General features: G+C 37.3%; 1 protein-coding gene across 2 annotated transcripts in view; it reads left to right on the top strand.

Moving 5' to 3' along the window:
- LOC113005344 (oxidoreductase ptaE) overlaps positions 1–21857 on the top strand; it is a 296040-nt gene that overhangs the window by 272979 nt on the left and 1204 nt on the right. The window contains exon 10 of one of the 2 annotated variants that reach the window (XM_039457182.1): positions 11446–11688. The exons of the other annotated variant lie outside the window; for it this stretch is intronic. Coding sequence (XP_039313116.1) covers positions 11446–11688 — 243 coding nt within the window. The remainder of the gene's footprint in view (positions 1–11445; positions 11689–21857) is intronic. 2 annotated transcript variants of the gene reach the window in all.

Genomic DNA, 21857 nt, shown 5'->3' on the forward strand with positions numbered 1-21857 from the left:
AGAAAAACTTCCCTAAGATTAGCTAACAAACCTTCAAAAGTTTTGCCAAAAACAACCACGTCATCAAGATAAACTAAACAAATCTTGTTGATAATTTGACGAAGAATCTTTTTCATCAATCGTTCAAAAGTCGCAGGAGCATTGCATAATCCAAAAGGCATAACAGTAAATTGCCACAATTCTTTTCCAACCAAAAAATCAGTCTTTTCTTTGTCTTGGAATTGTAATTTTACTTACCAATAACCACTTTTCAAGTCTAGAGTCGATAACCAAGACTTCCCGGGTAAACGATCGTTAATTCTAGGTATAGGGAAAGAATCTTTTTTAGTAATGGCATTTAACTTTCTGTAATCAACGCAAAAACTAAGAGTTCCGTTTTTTTTAAACTAGCACAGCAGGAGAAACCCAAGGACTATGAGATTCTTTGATAACTCCGTTACATTTTATTTCCTTTAAAATTTTTTCTACTTCGTCACGCAAGTGGAATGGAAATCTTCTAAGAGTTTGTTTAGTAGGATCATTCTTTTCTAAGTTAATGAAATGTTCAATTACTGCACAATTTCTTGCAATGACTTTTTCTGAAAATACATCTTGAAAGTCTTTCAAAAATTCTACGAAATGTCTTTTTTGAGAAAAATCTAGCTCAGAAGAATTCCTCTTAAGACAATGTAAAAGAAAGGATTGAACTTCAGGATCAGTAATTCGGGCACAAGAAAAATTTTCAAATTCTTGATTAACTTGATTTTCAAATTCTGACTGACTCTTCCCAAAACAGAAGCAAAAATTTTCCCGTAACTTATTTTAATTAAGAAATCTGTCCTTAAAATGCAATCATCCCCGATTTCTGCTACAAATATTAGAAACTTCAAAGAATGTTTTCCCAAAATAACATTCACACTAAGCTTGTAATCAACAGGAACTTCCTCTCCAGTAAGATACTTCAAATTATAATTCCTAACAAAGATCCGCTGCTTGTTTTCTCTAACAAAACTTTTATTAACAATAGACAAATCGGATCCTGTATCAATCTTAAAAATACAGGATTGATCATCAACAAAGCCAGTGAAACAAAAATTATTGCTCTGCGCACGATTTAACTTAAAAGAAAACTTTTTCTTTTTTTTAATATTTAATTTTTTTGCCGAGCTTTGCAAAATTACCCTGCTGAACTCAGCTATTCCGAGTTTCCCTCTTTCCTGGTTAATGTAAGGGAAGAGCACTTCGAACAGAAATTTCTCTTAGAACCGCACTGCCAACACTCAATTTCTTTCCGGAAAAATTTTTCTTATTCCCTAAAATTCTTATTTCTGGTGTTCTCAACAACAAAATCCTTCCTCATGGTCCCTTTCTGAACAAATTTTGATTTCCCTAGAAATTTAGAGAAACTATTTTTTTTTAATAACTTTTATAACCATTGCCTTTCTACTGCCGAACGTAAAAAAATTAACCCCTCTAATTGTAACATTCGCTTTACAAATTCATCCGAAAGCGCAACAACAAATTAAAAACACGCGATTATGTCTCGAACTTCTGTGGAGCACTCTGGATAAATTGGACGAGCCAATTGTTCAAGGTCCGTTCCTAGAGTGGGAATATCTTCCTCAAAACCTCGTTTTCTATTTGTAAATTGAGTATAAAACGAATGAGCTAAATGGCTTTCACCGAAACGCAATTCTAATCGCGATTCTAATTTGGAAAATTTTACATTTTCTAATTCCAAAATCCCATCTAAAATTAAACGCGCTTTTTCTCTAAGACACGAAGCTCTTAAACCGCTACTTTAACTGAATCGGTCCAATTATTTACACGAGCCAGCAAACTGTTTGAAAAATTCGCGCAACGAAGATATCATCATAAATATCATCATAAATATCCGGCTTTAATTTAAATCCAATATTATTAGCAAAAGCGGAGTCGGAATTTAAATCAGTAAACGACTGAAATTGTGTTAGTCGAAGTTGCTGAATAAGCTTATTTTCCCGTTGTTAAAATCGAACACGTTTCTCCTTCATAGCACGGAGCTCCTCTAACGCTGCACGCAGAAACTCCGCGGTGCTTGTCGTTTCAATATTTTCCGTCGTCTGCTCGACGACATCTCCCGAAAACCGTGCGTTTAGTCGCTCGATGGGATTTTTCGTACGCTCGACGGCATCACCCGAAGAACGCGTACATAGACGCTCATCGTCTGAGAGGGATCGTTCAGTTATTGCTGAGGAGCGCGTGCACATACCCCTCCGTGGGCTCCGTGGAATATGTGTAAAAGCCATGGCTCGAAGCTCATTTGCACGCTGACAAAAAGATAGTTCGTTTTGCTCGTTCTATCCCAGACGAGTCCCCAAAATGTTAGGGTCAATCTGCTCTAGCACACTCGCGCTCTCAGTTTACACTCGTACACACAAGAAATAAATAGGCAAGTTTTAGAAAAACATAGGCCTTTTAATTAACGTGACGCTTTTTAAAGAGTCAAGGAAAACAACAATCTGAATTGTCATCCATCAACAGATGACAACCATCCAAACTCCGTAATATCGGGCGTAACAATATTTTAATAAGATGAGATGGAAGAACCGGAACTTATAATCCATACAACACAGAAAATTGTAGCAACATTGCAGCAATATTGCAATGTTGCAGATTGCAATGCATTATTACGGAGACATTGCAAAAACATAAATTAACAATATGCCTGCAACATCTCATAGCATATGCCAGTAATATTCCGGAAACGTTGCAATATTATAATTTTTTAATAAAGTAATGGCAATAAAAAGCCAAAGCAGAAAATTTGCGTATAATACTATATTAATTTAACTGATCCATAATTATTTATGGATGAGTTATTATCTGCATTTAGCAAACTAAGTTTAGGCGACGATTTTCCACTGAATCTCTACATTCTCTAACAGCACAACCGTTCATATGTCAACTGTAAGTTGACTCATCCAAGTCAGGCTTCAGAGTTGACTACAAATCGACTTTGCATAGATGTCTGCAGACATTCTTTAAATGTTGACTCTAAGACGTTTAGAAAAAGGCATCCTGTGCTGTGTGCATCATAATATTCTTGAGAAACATGAATATTCATATCAATAGATGAAATAAGTCCATACATGAAGAAATCTCGATCTGTATCCCAATGAACAAACAACATTTTTTAATTGCTTTTTTAATAAAAAATTTTTCATATTTAATTTAATTATTTCATATTTAATTAATTATTGTATTATATTGATATATATTTTCTAATTGTATTTTTATTTAAACAAATAACAGAAAAGTTATTCCAAATGCTATTCTCCATTTGCGAAATCAGTAAAAAAAACTATAATTTTATATTTGTTTATATAAATACTGTGTTTTAATTATATTTCATTTTTTTGATAACGTATATTGACCTGATTTATTTGCAGTTACGAGGTGTGTTCAAAAAGTATCGCGAATTTTGAATTTTCGCGGGTTACGTATATTCGAATTTCGATCTTTTTGTGGCGTTATGTTGGTACTCATGTCTCTCACTTATGCCGACAAGCTCGGCCATTTTGAATGTTCACTTAATTGTTGACAGCTGCTTTGCTTGCACGTGTTTTGGATCGTCTTCGATTTTTACCTATTCAAAAAAATGGATCAAAGAACCTGTATCAAATTTTGTGTGAAAAACGAAATTAAGTGCGCGGATGCATTCCGAATGTTGACTGTGGCATACGGAGAAGCTACCTTGGACCGAAGCAACGTTTATCGGTGGTACAAAATGTTCTCAGAAGGCCGAGAAGATGTGAACGACAAAGAGCGTGCCGGACGCCCGAGCACTTCAACAACAGACGAAAAAAGTAATGAAGTGGAGAAAATGGTATTGGCCAATCGTCGAATCACCGTTAGAGAAGTTGCTGAGGATCTAAACATATCGATTGGCTCGTGCCATTCGATTTTTATCAATGATTTGGGCATGAGACGGGTCGCCGCGAAATTCGTACCAAAATTGCTCAATTGCGACCAAAAACAGCATCGCATGAACATTGCTAATGAGATGTTGGACTCTGTCCGCGACGACCCAAATTTGCTCCAGAGGGTCATAACTGGTGACGAATCGTGGGTTTATGGTTATGACGTGGAAACCAAAGCTCAATCATCTCAATGGAAGCTGCCGCACGAACCAAGACTGAAAAAAGCGCGCCAAGTTCGGTCGAATGTGAAAGTTTTGCTGACAGTTTTCTTCGATTGCAGGGGCGTGGTGCATCATGAGTTCTTGCCACAGGGTAGAACGGTCAATAAGGAATATTACCTGCAAGTTATGCGCAATTTGCGCGAAGCAATCCGCCAGAAACGCCCGGATTTGTGGAAGAACAAAAATTGGCTTTTGCACCACGATAACGCCCCTGCTCACACATCGTTGCTTGTGCGCGACTTTTTGGCCAAAAACAACACACTAATGATGCCGCAGCCACCGTATTCCCCAGATCTGGCCCCCTGTGACTTTTTCTTGTTCCCTAAACTGAAGAGGCCCATGAAAGGACGACGTTACGCTACGCTTGACGAGATAAAGACGGCATCGAAGGAGGAGCTGAACAAGATAAAAAAAAATGATTTTTTGAAGTGCTTCGAAGATTGGAAAAACCGTTGGCACAAGTGTATAATATCTCATGGGGATTACTTTGAAGGGGACAAAATAGATATTCATGAATAAATAAATAATTTTTGAAAAAACACAAAATTCGCGATACTTTTTGAACACACCTCGTATATACACATATTAGCATAAAGTATTCTCAGGTCATCATGATGGATCAGTTCGCATCAATCACGAAGATCAAGCAACATTCACTGGAGTCGCGACTTGGATAAGTGACCGCTTGGAAATTTCCGAAAAAAAATTCTCGTAATTTTTTTGCAACAAGTGTTTTTTAAAATGTTTACAAAATATTGTTTTGTTTATTGGAATTATGTGGTGTAATAATATTTACGTGAATATTTTGGAAAAATTTATAACATTGCATGTTGCTAGGGTATTTCAATGCAATATTTCAAAAAGCGAACATTTTAATGTTGCTGCAATCTTCCAGCAATGTTGCAGCAATGTTTTGCAATCGATATGCAATATTACAATGTTTCAATAAAATCATTCTGTAATGTTTCTGCAATCTTTCTGTGCTGTATAGGAATGGAACCACTGTTAGCCTTAACACTTTATTTGCTAATACACTATAACAACAAATCGGAGTAATGGGGGAATGTATAGAACATCCGCTCGCCACGCGCGCCTGTCCCGGTCTCACGGAGTGAGGGAAACGGTAATTCGGCGAAAGCCAAGCTTTTGCCGATATTTACAATAAACAAAACAAAAGCACCGAGAGGTGTCACGATTAGGTTTGTTTGCTTTACGGTGCGTAACTCACCAAAATATACCTTATTTTGGATACATTTTAAATAAAATAAACGATTGCGAATTTAAATAAAATAAACGATTGATCAATGATATACTACTTATTTAATTTAATGTTCTTAATACGTCGCTTGAAGACGCCATAGAACGTTACATTTTGGTTCACTTTTCAACGACATTATGACGTATTAATGACGTCAATAGATCTTGACATAATTGTGAGATTGAACAAACTTACCTGAAGTGAAGTTTGATCCTAATTATGGCCCTTGTCTCGTCCGGATGGATTATGTTCTGTAGTAGTACCTGCACACGCTTCGACAACAGTTTTGAAAGCGGAAAAAGCAATGTCCTGCCTATCCTCGCTTGCCATCTCTCGGCGCGCGCCTCGACGGCGCGCGCCTCGACAGACGTCGCCGTCGTGAAATTCCGCGGGACGCTATTTCATCAGTTCAAAGCTCAAATTCAAAGCGGCAAATTGGACCCATTAGAGTAGGTGTGAAGAGAGGTTCGGGAGGTCCATTCGGACGAGACGAGAGCCATAATTAGGATCGAACTTCACTTCAGGTAAGTTTGTTCAATCTCACAACTATGTCCCTCTGTCTCGTCCGGATGGATTATACTCTGTAGATGTTTAAATCTCGATTTGCTGTGTAGTTTATTTCCCAGAAAGAATAAGAACGCTATAAAAAAAAAAGAGAGATAACCATTGTCACTAGAGTCAAGAGGTTGCTGTAGGAGGACTGTGTTGGCGTAATCGTCCGGATTAACAATAGGTCTGTTATAAAATCTGGCAAACACCCTGGACTTGCCTGACCATTCTGCCGCGCGCTTTATCAAATCCGTAGAGATTCCCTTTTTAGCTGTTTGAGATGTTGATGCATGTCTGGTAAAGATTGAGGTATCGATCCCACAGTCTTCTAGGCTCTGTTTGATCCACCGACTTATTGTTTGAGTCATCATAGGGATAAATGGTCTTGCGAGAAAGATGAATAGGGAGTCACATTGAGCAGGACGAAGTGATCTTGTTAAATCGATGTAGTGTTCCATCAGCCGAACGATGCAGAGATTCTTGCGGTCTACGAAGCGGGAGAAGCTGAACAGTGGTTGGGGCCTCCCAGGCGCCGATATTTTGATCCGATCCGGGACGCGAATAATAAGTCTCTCTCCAATAGAAATTTGTGATAATTTGAGAGAGCCTAGAGTCTGGGCCCGTTGACCTGTTTCAAGGGCGAGAAGAAGAACTAGCTTCCTCGTAACTGTCTTTAAAGGAACCGCATTTTATGGAAAAATGCTAATTTGGCTATCACCGGAGCCGGATCCCATATAAAGTCGTAACGAGGTTTGGGGAGTTTTAAAATCGCCACACCCCTACAGAAGCGTTTGATCGTCGGATGTTTGCCTATTTCATTATGTGATATTAGTGAGATCGCCGACCTTAAGGTGTTCAGGCTTGTGTAGGAAGAGATGTTTGGTAACTCCTGTGCCAAAAAATCAAGGGCCTGAGAGTCGGAAGGTGCAAAAAGAGGGATACGGTTTCGCTTGCAGAAATCCCATCACGAGCGTAGTGAGGTGGAGCATTGGCTGATGGTTTACTCCGACAAGGAGGCCATCAAGGTTGGAATCGCTGCTAAGGGCGTTCAACGTTCTATAAAAGCTCTCCCGATAATCTCGCGACCACCAAGGAAAGAGTCCTCTATTCCGGGTGACAATCTCTGAAAGGAGATAAAATTAATGAGAAATTTGGAGGCAGAATCAAAAGATCCGATATCCGGAGGCGCTGAAATAGCGGAAACCAAGCCTGAGAGGGTACGACTAGCGTGCCTGTTCTTCTGTCATCCGTTATTTTCCTTAGAACCCGTGCTAATAAAATAAACGGGAGAAAGGCATAAAAGTTTAGGCCTTTTCAAGAGATAGTAAACTCGTCTATCGTATAAGAGCCAGGATCTGGGAGCCAAAAGATATAAATATCGCATTTTGTTATTGATTGCCGACGCAAATATATTGTTATGAGCAAAAGGGGTACTTGTTCACTCGCGCTCTCACTCCGGAAAAGAACTAGACTTCTTTATCAAACACAAAATCATTTTTATTGTTAACCACCAAACACGACCATATCATCACACACCAAACTCCAAAATCACAGACAGCTCATTTTTTTTTAATAAACAAGGCCGTTGTCAAGGAGAACGCTTCACGGCCTTATTCACACCGCAGCTCGAACTCGCCTCGCGGGGCGACTCGGCTCGTAACACTATCAATGTCGAATGGTCTAAATGTATTGTCTATTTCACGAAATGCAGAATTCGATAGAGACCATTCGTTATCGAGATCAATCGATCGTGATTTTCTATCCGCTATAATATTCTCAGGGGAGGCTATGTAAGAGGCAAAAACGAAAATGTTACGAGAATCGCACCAGCGCCAAAGTTGTCTAGGAATCTTGGTAAAGTGACGAAATTGCACAGATCCAAATCTGTTAATATAGGACAAGGCTGTAGTTTTATCAATCTTGAGGAGGATCTCACAGTCGCGAAGATCTGCCGCGAAACAGCGAAGAGCGTTAAATGCTGCCTTGAGTTCCAACGTATTAATGTGTAACAGCTTGTCTGATTTAGACCACCAGCCATGCGTGCTCTGATCTTCTTGGCACGCTCCCCATCCGTTCAAAGAGGCATCCAAGAAAATTTCCCGAACAAATCTGTCCGACCTAATCCTATTGGCTTGATTGGAGTTTGAAAAAATTTTAATCAGCCATTTAAAATCATCCTGCAGGTAAGGGGCGATTTCCATGCGCGCCGAAAAGTCCTCGTTGTTTGCTATCAATGCAAGAAACTTCTCCCTCTCGAATAATTTGGTAAATAAAAGACCGTACTGTACGGCGGGACATACAGAAATGAGAGAGCCGATCAAGCTAGCAAATTCGCGAATACGACCTCTCGAGCTACGAGCCCACTTCTTTGTTAACTCTAATAAACGTTGCCGCCGTTGAGGTGGAATGGAAATAGATTGTTCTTTCGAATCGAAGACAAAGCCTAGATATTTACATTTGGAGAATGGTTTCAAGCAGGATTTCTCGAAGTTGATTGTGAAACCTAAAGACGCAAGTAAATTTACTGTAGCGGACACATTCCTCTCGCATTTGTTCCTGGAGGAATTTAATAACAGAAAATCGTCGAGATATACAACAGATTGGTAACCCTTGCCGCGTAAATAAGTGAAGACTGGTCGAAGAATCTTAGAGAAAATAAAGGGGGCTGTAGAAAGACCAAACGAAAGAGCCGTGAACTTGTACGTAATTGTACGTCATTGAAAGCGCAAGTATCTCTTATGTCCTTTGTAAATCGGGACTGCAAGATAAGCGTCCTCCAAGTCAAGAGTAGCCATTTGAGTTTCGGGGAGCATTAGCCGAACCACTGTCCGCCAATCCTCTAATTTAAAATGAGGAAAATTTTTGAATTTATTCAAATCGAAGATTCAAGATAAATCGCTTTCCACCGGATGATTTATTGATAAAAAAAGAACAGTGAGAGAAACTGATCTTCGGATGGCTCCCTTAAGACAGAGACGTCTTACCTCCGCGTCGTGGAGTCTGTAACACGTCTGTATGAGAAAGGGAAGTCACCGGGCGATGAGCTTTTCAGGGAGCTTTGGCAGTAAATGGAAGGTGGTAACCCTGAACTGCCTCAAGAACCATTGGGTCGGATGTAATTGCAGGCCAATGATCGTAAAAAAGGCCTAGGCGGCCAGGGAATCTTAGATTGTTTAGTAACGGCGGTGACTCCTGGATCGTGATTGAGAACGATGGGGGCAACTCCTGTTATGATAGGCTTCTGGACGGCGAGTCGCTGGAGACTGAGCAGGAAGCCGTCGGTTTCCCGAGCATGAAGGTTTGGTTGCTTGTTCTTTAGAGTATTGATGGGCTGTATGTTCAGGCTGTAAAGTCTTTTTCCCCACCGTCAGAAGCGTCTTGGAGACATCGCGACCCGCCTTCTCACGGGCTTACGCTGTTTTAAGCGTCTCTGAAAAATCTTGGCCGAACAGAAAATCGTCGATTGGAGCTGACTCTGCTGCGTTTTTTCCCGGCATATTGAGCGAAGCTTTGACAAACGCTCGTCTTGCCAAGGAAAGGCGATAATGATGATCCGCTAATAAATGGACTTCCTCTGCCAGAAATGTTAAAGCTGATTTTATTTCCTCGTTTAGGGCTTGAATGGCTTCCGATTTTAGCAAAAGAGATATTCCGGAACCCAGGGCATTAAAGCAACAAGCGCTCACTTGTGCTTGGGATAGAGTCTGATACTCATCCCTCATAATCACTGCAGTGGCCGCCAAAAACTCTTTATTGAGCTTAAAGGGTAGTGTCAGCAGGTTGTCTTTTACTTCATATTTAGATAGCAGTCTGGAACGGACCTCCTCACCTAGTCCTCGGCGCACCTCCTCCTGAAGCCACTGCAGTATTGCAGGGTTCCAGACGGAAGGTGTAGTGGATGGCTGAAAACCTCCAAAAAGTTCTGAGGTTAGCGCCTGAGAGTTCGAGGGGGGAGGGGGGGAGATGATTCCGCCTCCTCCATCACCAGTGGGTCTGAAAACTCTACGCTATAAACCCGCAACGAAAGCTTGTCTTAATTTTCCTGCGGCATTGGCGCTGTTCAACAGAAAAATTTTAAATAATTTTAGATAATTGCCGGAAGAAGCCGGCGGTTATGTTCTCTCTTTGCCACAGAGTTCCTTCAGCGAGAGGAGTTGCACTCACTCTACTCGATCGCTACGATAAGTTGCTTGGAAAAAAGGTAGGTCAACAAGAGGACATACCTGGTACGCTGTCCCGGTCGCTTTGAGCGGTTTTTCAGCGCCATATTCTAAACTGGAGAGGGAGATCCCTGATGAGGCTGTCGGGATTTCTCTATACTGTCTCCTCTACCGACGACCTAACCTTAAAAGGTCGGTCGTGGGAACATAGACCGCCGTCTTAATTCGAGTGAAATAGGAACTCGCGAAAAAAGTCCAAGAACTCGATAACATCCTTTCTGGAACGGACGTATCTGGTCGATGAGTCCCTCGATGAGTGTCGACCTTGAGAATCAGCATCTCGCGATAGGTCTTGCGATCGGTCTCGCGATCAATCTCGCGATCAATCTCGAGATCGCTCATGTAATTAATCTCGTCGTTTTTTTCTATTGCAAACACTCTCGCAGGAAGTCTCACGACCTCTAGAGCGTTTAGCACGTTTGTTTTTACTTTTATGCTTTGGCATAATTTTGCAAAGAGTCACACTATTGAAGGTTACTGTTGTCTATACGAGTAAACAGAACAATGAAATAGCGTCGCGATTCTACGACGGCCACGTCCGTCGGGGCGCGCGCCGAGAGATGGCACGCGAGGAAAGGCACCGCGGGACATTGCTTTTTTTGCGGTGCTTTCAAAACTGTTGTCGAAGCGTGTGCAGGCACACTACTACAGAGTATAATCCATCCGGACGAGACAGAGGGACATAATCACGTCATAATGATATCAAAATGACGTCGATCAATAGTTGCTAATGACGTTCACAGACTGAAAACGTCACATCATTTTAATGTCATCTTGTTAGCTGAGTCGGCGTACGACCTTAGAATGTTTTCTTAATTTTTTATTTGCAATAATTTATTACTGTGAGTTTTAATGTCAGATAAAAATACAGGTTTTAAAATTCGTGCGTAATTCGGCAAGAACATTATGTGAAAATAAGAAAACTATTTTGTTGACAAAAATATGTGCTTCTTTATAAATATCTTTAATTTAAAAAAAAAATATTTTTTGTCAAGATATAAATATCAATGATAATTTTTTGTTCAGTTTCAACTATCTAAAAATTATGCAATTTTGAGTATTTTAAAAGTGTTTTATGTTATGTTAAATAGAGCATAATTTTTAATATTGTATATTACTTTACATATGCACAAGTAAGCGCGCATGCAAAATTTAGTACACAAATCGAGAAAGTTAAAGTAAATGAAGAATTTAACACATTACAATACATGTGTATAATAAATAATTAATAAATACAAAATTATAATTTGTTACAGATCCTCTTACAGAAATGTATCATCCATTTCATCTGCATGGTTATAGTTTCTGCGTATTATATACTGGTCAATTTGTTAATGCCCTTAACAAGGACAATATAACAAATGCAGATGTAGCAAGAGAAATAAATGCTCACATAAATCGTTTGCAAAACGGTTATTATCAAAATTGCGCTCCTAAAGATACTGTCATCGTACCTGATACTGGTTATGTCATCATACGCTTTAAAGCAGATAATCCAGGTTAATAATTTTATTGCTATTATAAACAAATATACAGGTTGGGACAAAAGTCCGGGTACACCTAAATAACTCAGAAAATATAAGTTTTACAGAAAAATGTTTTAGACAAAAGTACGACTCCAAAAAATCTATTTACTGATCTTATCAGTTTGACGTTGGATAGCGTCGCTAAGGTCAGATTAAAATCACATTACTTTTTTTAAATGAAACACTCTATTTTTGATTCCAGAATCTAATAGCTGGTGTAAAAAGCTTTCTAAAACACTACAAGGAAGTTTATGTTCGTTGAGTACTTTCCGAGTTGTGAGGCTTGAAGGCTACAGTGTACTGTAACTTTCAATCGTCATAACTCGGAAAGTACTGTTACGACCGGGGAATTTGTCTTGTAATCGCGCACTAATGCTCTACCATAATTCGGGCGCTCCCAAAATAAGAAGACAGACTTTTAAAAAAAGATAACTTTAATATAAGAACGTGACAGTTCGTAAGAAAGATCAAGACGACACGACAAATAATTACAGTACACTGTAGCTTTCAAGCCTCACAATTGGAAAAGTACTTAAAATGAACTTTCTTGTGGTGTTTTAGAAAGCTTTTGACACCAGCTATTAGATTCAGGAATCAAAAATAGGATGTTCTATTTACAAAAATTAATGTGATTTTGATTTGACCTTGGGGACGCCATCCAAGGTTAGATCAGTAAATAAACCTTTTGAGCCGTACACCTTTTGTCTGAAACACTTTTCTGTAAAACTTATATTTTTTTAGTTATTTTGATGTACCTGAACTTTTGTCCCACCCTGTATATTACGTATTATTATATTAGTACAAAATTACTTTTTCTAAAAAAGGTAAAAAAGGCGCCAAATGTGCGTATGTACCTCTTAAATCTTTATTTTTTTTCTACAAAATCCAAGTGGTACTATCTGTATCCTCACTGAAAAATTTTCCTATTCTAATCTGTGTGGTACTCTCTTTAATTTTTATAAAAACCAAAGTACTATCTGTATTATCATTGAAAAATTTTCCTATTACATCAAACCAAGTCGTATTTACTTAAAAATAGATATTTTAAATTTAATCCAATATAAACGTATTTTTCAAAAAAAATGTATGAAATCTTTAAATTACGACAATTATAAAAAGTATATATTGCTCTTTAAAATAACTGCTGTATTTACTTAAAAATAAATATCTTAAATTTAATCCAACCTAAATATATTTTTCTAAAAAAATGAAATCTTTAAATCGCGCCAATTATAAAGAGAATGTACAGGGTGATGCAGATACATTTAGGATACACAACTGGTTACATATGGCAAACTACCAGGAGCAGTTGTCATTAATGAAATTTAATTATTTAATTTTTAGTTTGAGAATTGTTCGGGGAATAATTGTAGGAATTTTATGTGTAATTCAAGTAGATATGAAAAGATTGGTAGCTTATTCGTCTGTAGTTCATATGAATATAATATTGTGTGTTTTAATAACTGTGTATAAATTAGGTATTTTAGGTAGATATATTATGATAATTTCTCATGAATTATGTTCTTCAGGATCATTTTATATAGTAAAGAGCAACACCAAATTTGGCCCATTTCTTGGACCTCAAATTTTAAACTTTTTATGCCAAATAGTATTATACATTGAAACATTAATTCCAGAGAAATTTTAAGATGAGCATAAGCGCGGTTTCGGAGATATAAAGGATTGCAAGTTTCTCATAATACAGGGCGCCGTTTTTAGACTTTTTTTCTGTTGTCTGAATAAAAGTTACCATTTCTTATGTATTTTTGCGCGCTGAACACAAATTTGGTAAGTACATTACTCTATCACGTCAGATTTCTTAGAAAAATGACAAGAATGATCATTTATATTTCCAGATTCGTGTTCAGTGCGCAAAAATACATAAGAAATGGTAACTTTTATACAAACAACAGAAAAGAAATCTAAAAATGACACCCTGTATTATAAGAAACTATCACTTTCAATCCTTCATATCTCCGGAAGGAGATCCATCTCTTATGCTCATCTTAAAATTTCTCTGGGATTAATGTTCCATTATATAGTACTATTTGGCATAAAAAAAATTTGAAATTCGAGGTTCAAGAAATGGGCAAAAAACTGGTGTTTTTGGTGTTACTCTTCATTTTATAGACGGAGAAAAAGACGTTTGTTAATTTTCAATAAGGGAATAATAAGAAAAATTACTTCTGTAATAATTAGGTGATTTTTATTGTGTGTGGCTAATTTTTCTTATCCTTTTTCATTAAATTTTTTTAGAGAGTTAATAATTTTAATGACTATTTTACATGACAAATTTTATTACGCCTAACCAGTTGTGCGTTCTAAATATATCTGCAACACCCTGTACTGTTTGAAATAACTGCTATACTACTTTTAACAAATAAAATTCAAGTGATAGTATCTTTATTTTTTAAATAAAACTTAAGTGGTGGTAGCTAAAAATTAAAGAAGAAAAAAATATATAATTTTATTAAAATCAAAAATTTTTGAACTACAAAAATTTGGCGCTGCTAGATAAGAAAAGCAATTAAAAGAATTAACATAAAGTTGTGCTCGGTGATGGTCCAGGCACGTCGGTAGGTATTTTGGGATCGTTTACAGCGCCTTAGGAGTTGAGACTCTTAGGAAGGGCCGTTTGATGGCTGAAGATGAAACACTTGCTGTTCCAACAATAATATAAATGTCTATTTCTTCTAATACTCCTTGTTACACTTGCTCAGTTTTCTTTAAACTTTGTACAAAGTACTGCCTCGAGTAGTGCGTGTTCTTCTTCAAGATGTACGTTTATCATCGCAAAAGAACTTGCGTTTAAAAATTCTTTCTCGCGGTCCCGAGATGTTCTATCTATATCAGGGATCTTATTACGAGCTTTCTTTAGTATGAGGAAACTGACAGTTGATTCTCTTTAATTTCTGATATCATGCATCGATCGTCCATAGAAAAGATTGAGTGTATAATTGTGAAAGCTTACCGACCCTCGTGTTGGTTCCTTAGGCGAAGCTTCTAATTCCGGTGCATTTTCTGTAAGCGATACCTGCAGTTTTCTTATTTCGAGCAATAATTCATGCATTAGGTAATTTTTCGTTGCTGAGTTGTATTTTGTGGATTTTGCGTTCCACTCTCTGCTGCATCGGCAGTTAGATTTCTCAACGTTCCAACAGCAGAGCGTGCCGTTGGGGCATCGGTCTGTTGCGTCGAGATACCGGTTTGTCCGTCCATGTTTAATAGACTGAAATTGTGCAAATCCATTGGGAGATTTCTATTTGCTATGACGAAGTCTGTATTGTTTGTTTCGTTTGCCGTTTTCTTTAATACTCTATTAACTGCGTCGCGAATATCTTCTAACGCGGTTGCCGCGATTTCTATCGGTGACAATGAAAAATCTGACCTAACGTCGTTTGTATGTCTGTCGCTATGTGCCCCTTCAGGGATGCGTCTCCTTCTGGACATTTACAAAAAGAATTTTCTCACTTACAATAGAATCACTGTGGTCGCTCGCATGTTGTCAAGTTGCGCTGCTTATCTGCTTCTCTTCAGCTGGCTGGGCTTGCAGCGCGTTGGCTGTTGAGATAGGTCGGCAATCCTGATGTCTTGTTCTCGTTCACGTTTTCCGTGGTTCTAGGTCCTCTGCTTCTTGTTGTGGTCTCGCAGGTGTTGTCTCCGTTAGCAGGCGTGCTGCTTCTGGCGCTTCAGTTCGGTTGTCGTCGTCACGACTTCCGGATGTACCGTCTTCTTGAGCGTGATCCCACTGCAGCCTCCAAATTCTGTTGTGCCCGGTGGTGATCCAGGCACGTAGGTAGGTATTTTGAGATCGTTTACAGCACTTTAGGAGTTAAGACTCTTAGAAAGGGCCGCTTGGTGGTTGAAACACTTGCTGTTCCAACGTTAATATAAATATATATTTCTTCTAATATTCCTTGTTACACTTGTTTAGTGTCAAGGCGTGTCACTCGTACACTTTCTTCCCGGACAGCCCGGAATATATAGGTCGGCTTTTATCTCCGGATTGTGTTACAGGCTCGACGTATAAGTTACGCACGGCGAGTAACACACCGGACAGTTGTTCGTTAGACTCTCCCGTTGCTTTCCGATTTTGTCGCGATATCTATGCAGAAATCTGTCGTTTGGTTCAACCAATCGTGTTCCTGCATGAAGCTCCCACGGTTAGCCGAAATCCGGATATCGGAAAGCGACTCAGCAGTAGCTGACGTAGCGCGATGATATTTTGGGCCGGTAGCCCGACAGATCATCAGCGTCTTTCGATTCTTTTGCCTCTGCTGAATTTGAATCCGCTGCGCATATGCATAGCAATAGGAATCTTAATTTCCTGTTGCTATGCGCGTTATTAACATGGTTGTACTGGGTACAACAATAAGAAAGAATGCAATAAATGTAACACTTGTAAAATATGCGTTATAAAAGTAATTATGCAAAGTAAGTTACAGATTAAGTTTCTTTAACATTTAACCTTTAGACGCCGGCGTTGGATCTACTGTAATTCCCTTAGAAAATTTTCGAAATACAGGGTGATTCAAAATAACCTATTGGTCCCGAAGCTGGCATATTCGTAATCGAATTCTGAGACGATTTTTCCTTTTGCAAAAATTTGTCCGGAGCTTAGTTTTCAAGTTACAATAAGAATTAGTTAGCGTATGACGAGTCAGGTACAAGTGGTCGACAGGGGCGGCGCGACTCACTGTTACACGTGGGTGTTTCCGTGGGGCACCTCCTACGCTCAAATGACTGACAACAGTACATGGACAGCACATTCCTATTTAAACTTTCTCTCTCTCTCTCTCTCTCTTTGTCACTTTAATTATGCTACATTTAACTTGTCAAATTTCGATCTGTCATCCGGCCGTCAAATATCGGGATAACCGTGAAATCTTCAAGTAAGTTTACATTATTATAATAAATGTACGCCCGCGAATAATAAAAATTAATGCAAATTAGATTACTTAAATGTGCACTTGCAAGTTAAAAGTAGCACTTTTAAAACGCACACAAAGGGATAGAAAGAAGAGAGAGAGAGAGAGACGGAGGGGGCTTTGAATAAGTTTAAGCACGTTTACTTACGCACACGGCGATCAGCTTATTGTTTCCACGATGCGACAGTTCAATTTAAATTTGTCCTTTATCCAGATCTATCCCTCGAAGTTTCATAGTTCACCACATTTACACTATTTACTCTGCATTTGATTGATAAACGCGGAACTACGCGACGAACCGATCGATCGATTTTATTAATTACTATTAATCACTACTGCAAACACTCTAATCATTTGATGCGTTAAAATTATTCTATACTTACTACTACTACAATACTACTACTACTATTACTATAAAATATTATAGTAATTAATAAAGTTGATCGATCGGTTCGTCGCGTAGTTCCGCGTTTATCGATCAAGTGCAGAGTAAATAGTGTAAATGTGGAATAATATGAAACAACTTCGAGGGATAAATATGAATAAAGGACAAATTTAAATTGAACTGTCGCATCGTGGAAACAATAAGCTGATTGCCGTGTGCGTGAGTGAACGTGCTTAAACTTGTTTAAAGGCCCTTCTCCCCCGTCTCTCTCTCTCTCTCTCTCTCTCTCTCTCTCTCTCTCTCTCTCTCCTTTCCTTTTTGTGCGTTTTAAAAGTGCTACTTTTAACTTGCAAGTGCACATTTAAGTAATCTAATTTGCATTAAGTTTTATTATTCTCGGGCGTACATTTATTATAATAATGTAAACTTACTTGAAGATTTTACGGTCATCCCGATATTTGACGGCCGGATGACAGATCGAAATTTGACAAGTTAAATGTAGCATAATTAAAGTGACAGAGAGAGAGAGAGAAAGAAAGTTTAAATAGAAATGTGCTGTCCATGTACTTTTGTCAGTCATTTGAGCACAGGAGGTGCCTCACGGAAACACCCGCGTGTAACAGTGAGTCGCGCCGCCCCTGTCTACCACTTGTACCTGACCCGTCATACGCTAACTAATTCTTATTGTAACTTGAAAACTAAGCTCCGGACAAATTTTTGCAAAAGGAAAAATCGTCTCAGAATTCGATTACGAATATGCCAGCTTCGGGACCAATAGGTTATTTTGAATCACCCTGTATTGTACCAATATCTGGAAATAACCTATACATGTAATGGGGAATCCTCCGTAACGTCTATATTTAGACTTTCCGGTAGTCTAAAGGTTAAATAACATTGTAAATCATTATAATTTTTTAAGTTATTATAACAATTATATTTTACAACATTGTATGTAGATTAAATTTAGACATCTAGCAGAGGAAATCAAGTATACTAATGTGAGAAACATTTTGTTTAAACTAAATAAATGTATTACTATTAATGGTATATTTTATTAATGACTTTGAATCAAAACCATGTTTTATTTAAAAAATATCTAGGTAAATGTGCACAAAAGGGGATCAGCTTTTTATGACTTTAATCTTGATATATATATCATCAAGAAGAGGGTTTTGACTTACAAAAGATTTTAAGTATTGCTCACTTGTTAAAAAATTTTTTTTAAATTGAATTTTATGACTACTTTAATACTTTTTTATATTATAGATTTAATTTATATGTACATTATTTAATAAACATATACAAATCATTATTTGAAAAAAAGCATTAAAAAATTATTAACAAAGTTGAGGTTTAAACTACTTATTTAAAAAATATGCATTGGGTGTACAACTTAATTTGGTCCGTTTTTTGCTTGAAAAACGCATTTATTTGAACGATAAAATGAATTAATACCTTATTTAGGCTGCGTTCAGATTCTCCACCCGGTGAGTGATCTCTGGGTGACTGGGTAAATGGGCGGAGCTAATGAAAAGCTCCCTAGTGGTTTATGGAATCTGAACGCACTCTCAAACATTGGGTGTGTTTAGCAAATAACGCTGAGAAATAGTAACATAAATATCTCAGATTCAGAATAAATTACATAATAAATTAAGATAAACGATAAAGATAATACATAAATATTTTACTATGAATATTTTTATCAATATAACTAAAGTAGATGAAAATTAAATGTTAGTAGAATAGGACGAATCAATTTAAACAATGAAAATAAATTTTTATTTTAACAAATTAGATGAAGATATATATTGCGCATATCATCTATTATATGTATAGGCTTGTTTTCTATTCCTGCACTAGACTGCACTGGAACGTTCCTTCTTGTTTTCACTAACTTTCAAATATATATCTATAGGCTTGTTTTCTATTCCTGGGTACGTATTACGCATTTGTTCGGAATCGATTCCGATCGGAATTATTCCGTTTTCCCCTAAATTTCTATTGTGTTTTCTAGGGAAAACGGAATAATTCCGATCGGAATCGATTCCGAACAAATGCATAATACGTGCCCTGCACTAGACTGCACTGGAACGTTCCTTCTTGCTTTCACTAACTTTCAAATATATATCTATTTCATTTTAAGTGTACACTAATTCAGGGAGTTCAGGAACAGAAAACAAACGGTATTTCACTTTAAGTGCTCACTAATTCAGGGAGTTCAGGAACAGAAAACAAACAGTATATTTTATTAGTATCAGAAAATATTTAATAATACTAAAAATCTTTAACATACTAATCTCAAATATAAATATTTATATAACGATTTTGTGAGACTGTAGACCAAGAAACCTTACATTAATAGAATAAAAGATTAATATTTATTAATCTGTAATTACATAAACAGAATAATAAACAAAACGTTTAAACTTTACTTGGTTATTAACGTTTTTCTTTATTATATTTATACATTTTAATTTTTATTTACTATAATATTTTAAATTAAATTTATTTTTTTATTTTAAATTTGTTTTAAATATACGAGCTTTATCACAAATATATAGAAATTTTTATAGCGATACATTTTGGAACGCACCTTTACGTCACCCACCCGTTTCACCCGGCTCAAGGACCCATGTGGTTTTTCCACTCTCTCGGGATAGACAGAGTGATAAAGTGAACGACCCACCTAATGTCCGGTAGGGGCACTCTAAAGGAATCTGAACGCTCTTTAGGTGCCTGGGTGCACTCGGGTGGGGAATCTGAACGCAGCCTTAAAGTATTGTCCATCGCTAGCCACTACTTTTTTTCATCTTTCTAGAAATTTATGGATTCCATCACGGAAGAAGCGTTAATTTTTTAAAGCCAAGAATAAATTGAGCCAATTTTTGATACCCTGTTCTGAAGTGAAGCATATTCCAGTCAAAACGTTCTGCATCAACCGAATCAAATGGCGGTCGGAAGGGGCAAATTCTGGGCAATAAGGCAGATAAACCAGAACTTCCCATCCGCTATTTTCCAAATAGTTTTGAATCGGAACTGCAACATGAGGCCGAGCGTTGTCATTGTGAAAAATGGACTCTTGTCTGGTCGCATATTCTAGACTTTTTTCGGCTATAGTTTGCTTTAAACGGATCAATTGTTGCTTGTAAAAGTCTCCCGTGATGGTGTGATCACTTTTTAGCAGCTCATAGTGGATCATTGATCCCATCAAATACAGGACGTTATCTTGGTACCATGGATATTCGGCTTCGGTGTTGATGTTTCCGATTGGCCGGGCTTCACATACATTTTTTTCGTTTCGGGTTGTCGCAGTGAATCCATTTTTCGTCCCCGGTAATGATTCGATGCAGAAAAGACTTCTTTTTGTATCGTTCAAGCAACATTTCCGACATGCAAAATCGTCGTCCGATATCTCTTGGTTTCAATTTGTATGGGACCCAATTTCTTTGCTTTTGAATGTATTCCGCGGCTTTTGTTTCAAAATAGTTTGTTGAGTAACTTCCAATGTTTTTGCGAGCTCTTCTTGCGTTTGACACGAATCTTGATCGAGTAATGTTTCTAATTGTTTATCTTCAAACTTTTTTTAGTTGATTTGAACGCTCTTTTTCTTCAACACTAAAATTACCACTTTTAAATCGTCGAAATCATTATCTGCAAGATTTTTCTGATGGTGCAGATTTACCATACACTTCCTCAAGCATTTAATGCGTTCCAGCTACACTTTTCTTCTAATTGAAACAGAAAATCTAAACTTCCAGCAAATGGTGCCTATTTGGAACAAAACTCGACATTTTCAACACAGTAAAAATTTAACTTGTTGTGCAAAACTTAAAGGCTTGTAAACAATATTTAGTTGACACATGTTGACACTTCACGATACAGCAAAAATCAGCTGTCGCCGTCAACCATTTATAGCACCTAGAGACATCTTTTAAAAATGGACTGAACTAAGTTGTATACTTAATACGAATTTAGTTTTCCGATTTTCCACATAAAGGTCCGCCCCTCCCCCCGTGCTTATGGTCGAAACGAGGTCTATAATTGTACTGTTCCACATGGGTTTTGTAACATTGCATAAAATTATTGCTAAAATTTTTTGCCTTACTAAATCGACAAATACAAAACATATAAAATTAACGCAGGCAACACATGTTTGCTTTACAACAAAATTAATTTTTACGAAGTTTTAATTTTTAGTATATGATAGACTCATGTGAAACAGAACAATTGGTAAAAGTGCACATTAGGGAATCAGCCTCTGACGACCTTGACCTCAACATATGTTATCAAGGGGAAGGTACTGAGTGACATACAAAAAGTTTTAAATAATGCTCACTTTTTATTAAAAAAATATTATTAAAGAAAAAAAACAGTTTTTTTATTTACTTCAGAAAATATTTGTTTTACAAAAAAATGTGTGAAACAAAAAATGAAGCTAGTAATAAGCTTTATAAAAAAGGTCATATATAGTACATATTTTACCTAACTTTAATACTCTAGTCGTTACAGTAGAAAAACTGTTTTAAAATAAGTTTTTTTAATTTTCAATAATTTTGCAAGAAAAGTAGATGCTTGAGCGGGGGAGGGGCTTTGCCCCTCCCCCAGTAACCCCTCCTCATATTTTTTTTAACCTAACCCACTCTGTCTCAGTCGGTCCACTAATGACGGGGTATGTGCGGGAGGGGGTGGGCCATATCCACATATATATCCAATAATAATGTACATATTAATCAAATATAACGTAAAATAATATTAAAATAATTATAAAATTTTATTCGTAAATGTTTTAAATTGTTTATTTTGTTGATAAATTAAGAAACTCATGTAGT

This window comes from Solenopsis invicta, chromosome 14, assembly GCF_016802725.1.
Source record: "Solenopsis invicta isolate M01_SB chromosome 14, UNIL_Sinv_3.0, whole genome shotgun sequence".
Taxonomy (NCBI): domain Eukaryota; kingdom Metazoa; phylum Arthropoda; class Insecta; order Hymenoptera; family Formicidae; genus Solenopsis; species Solenopsis invicta.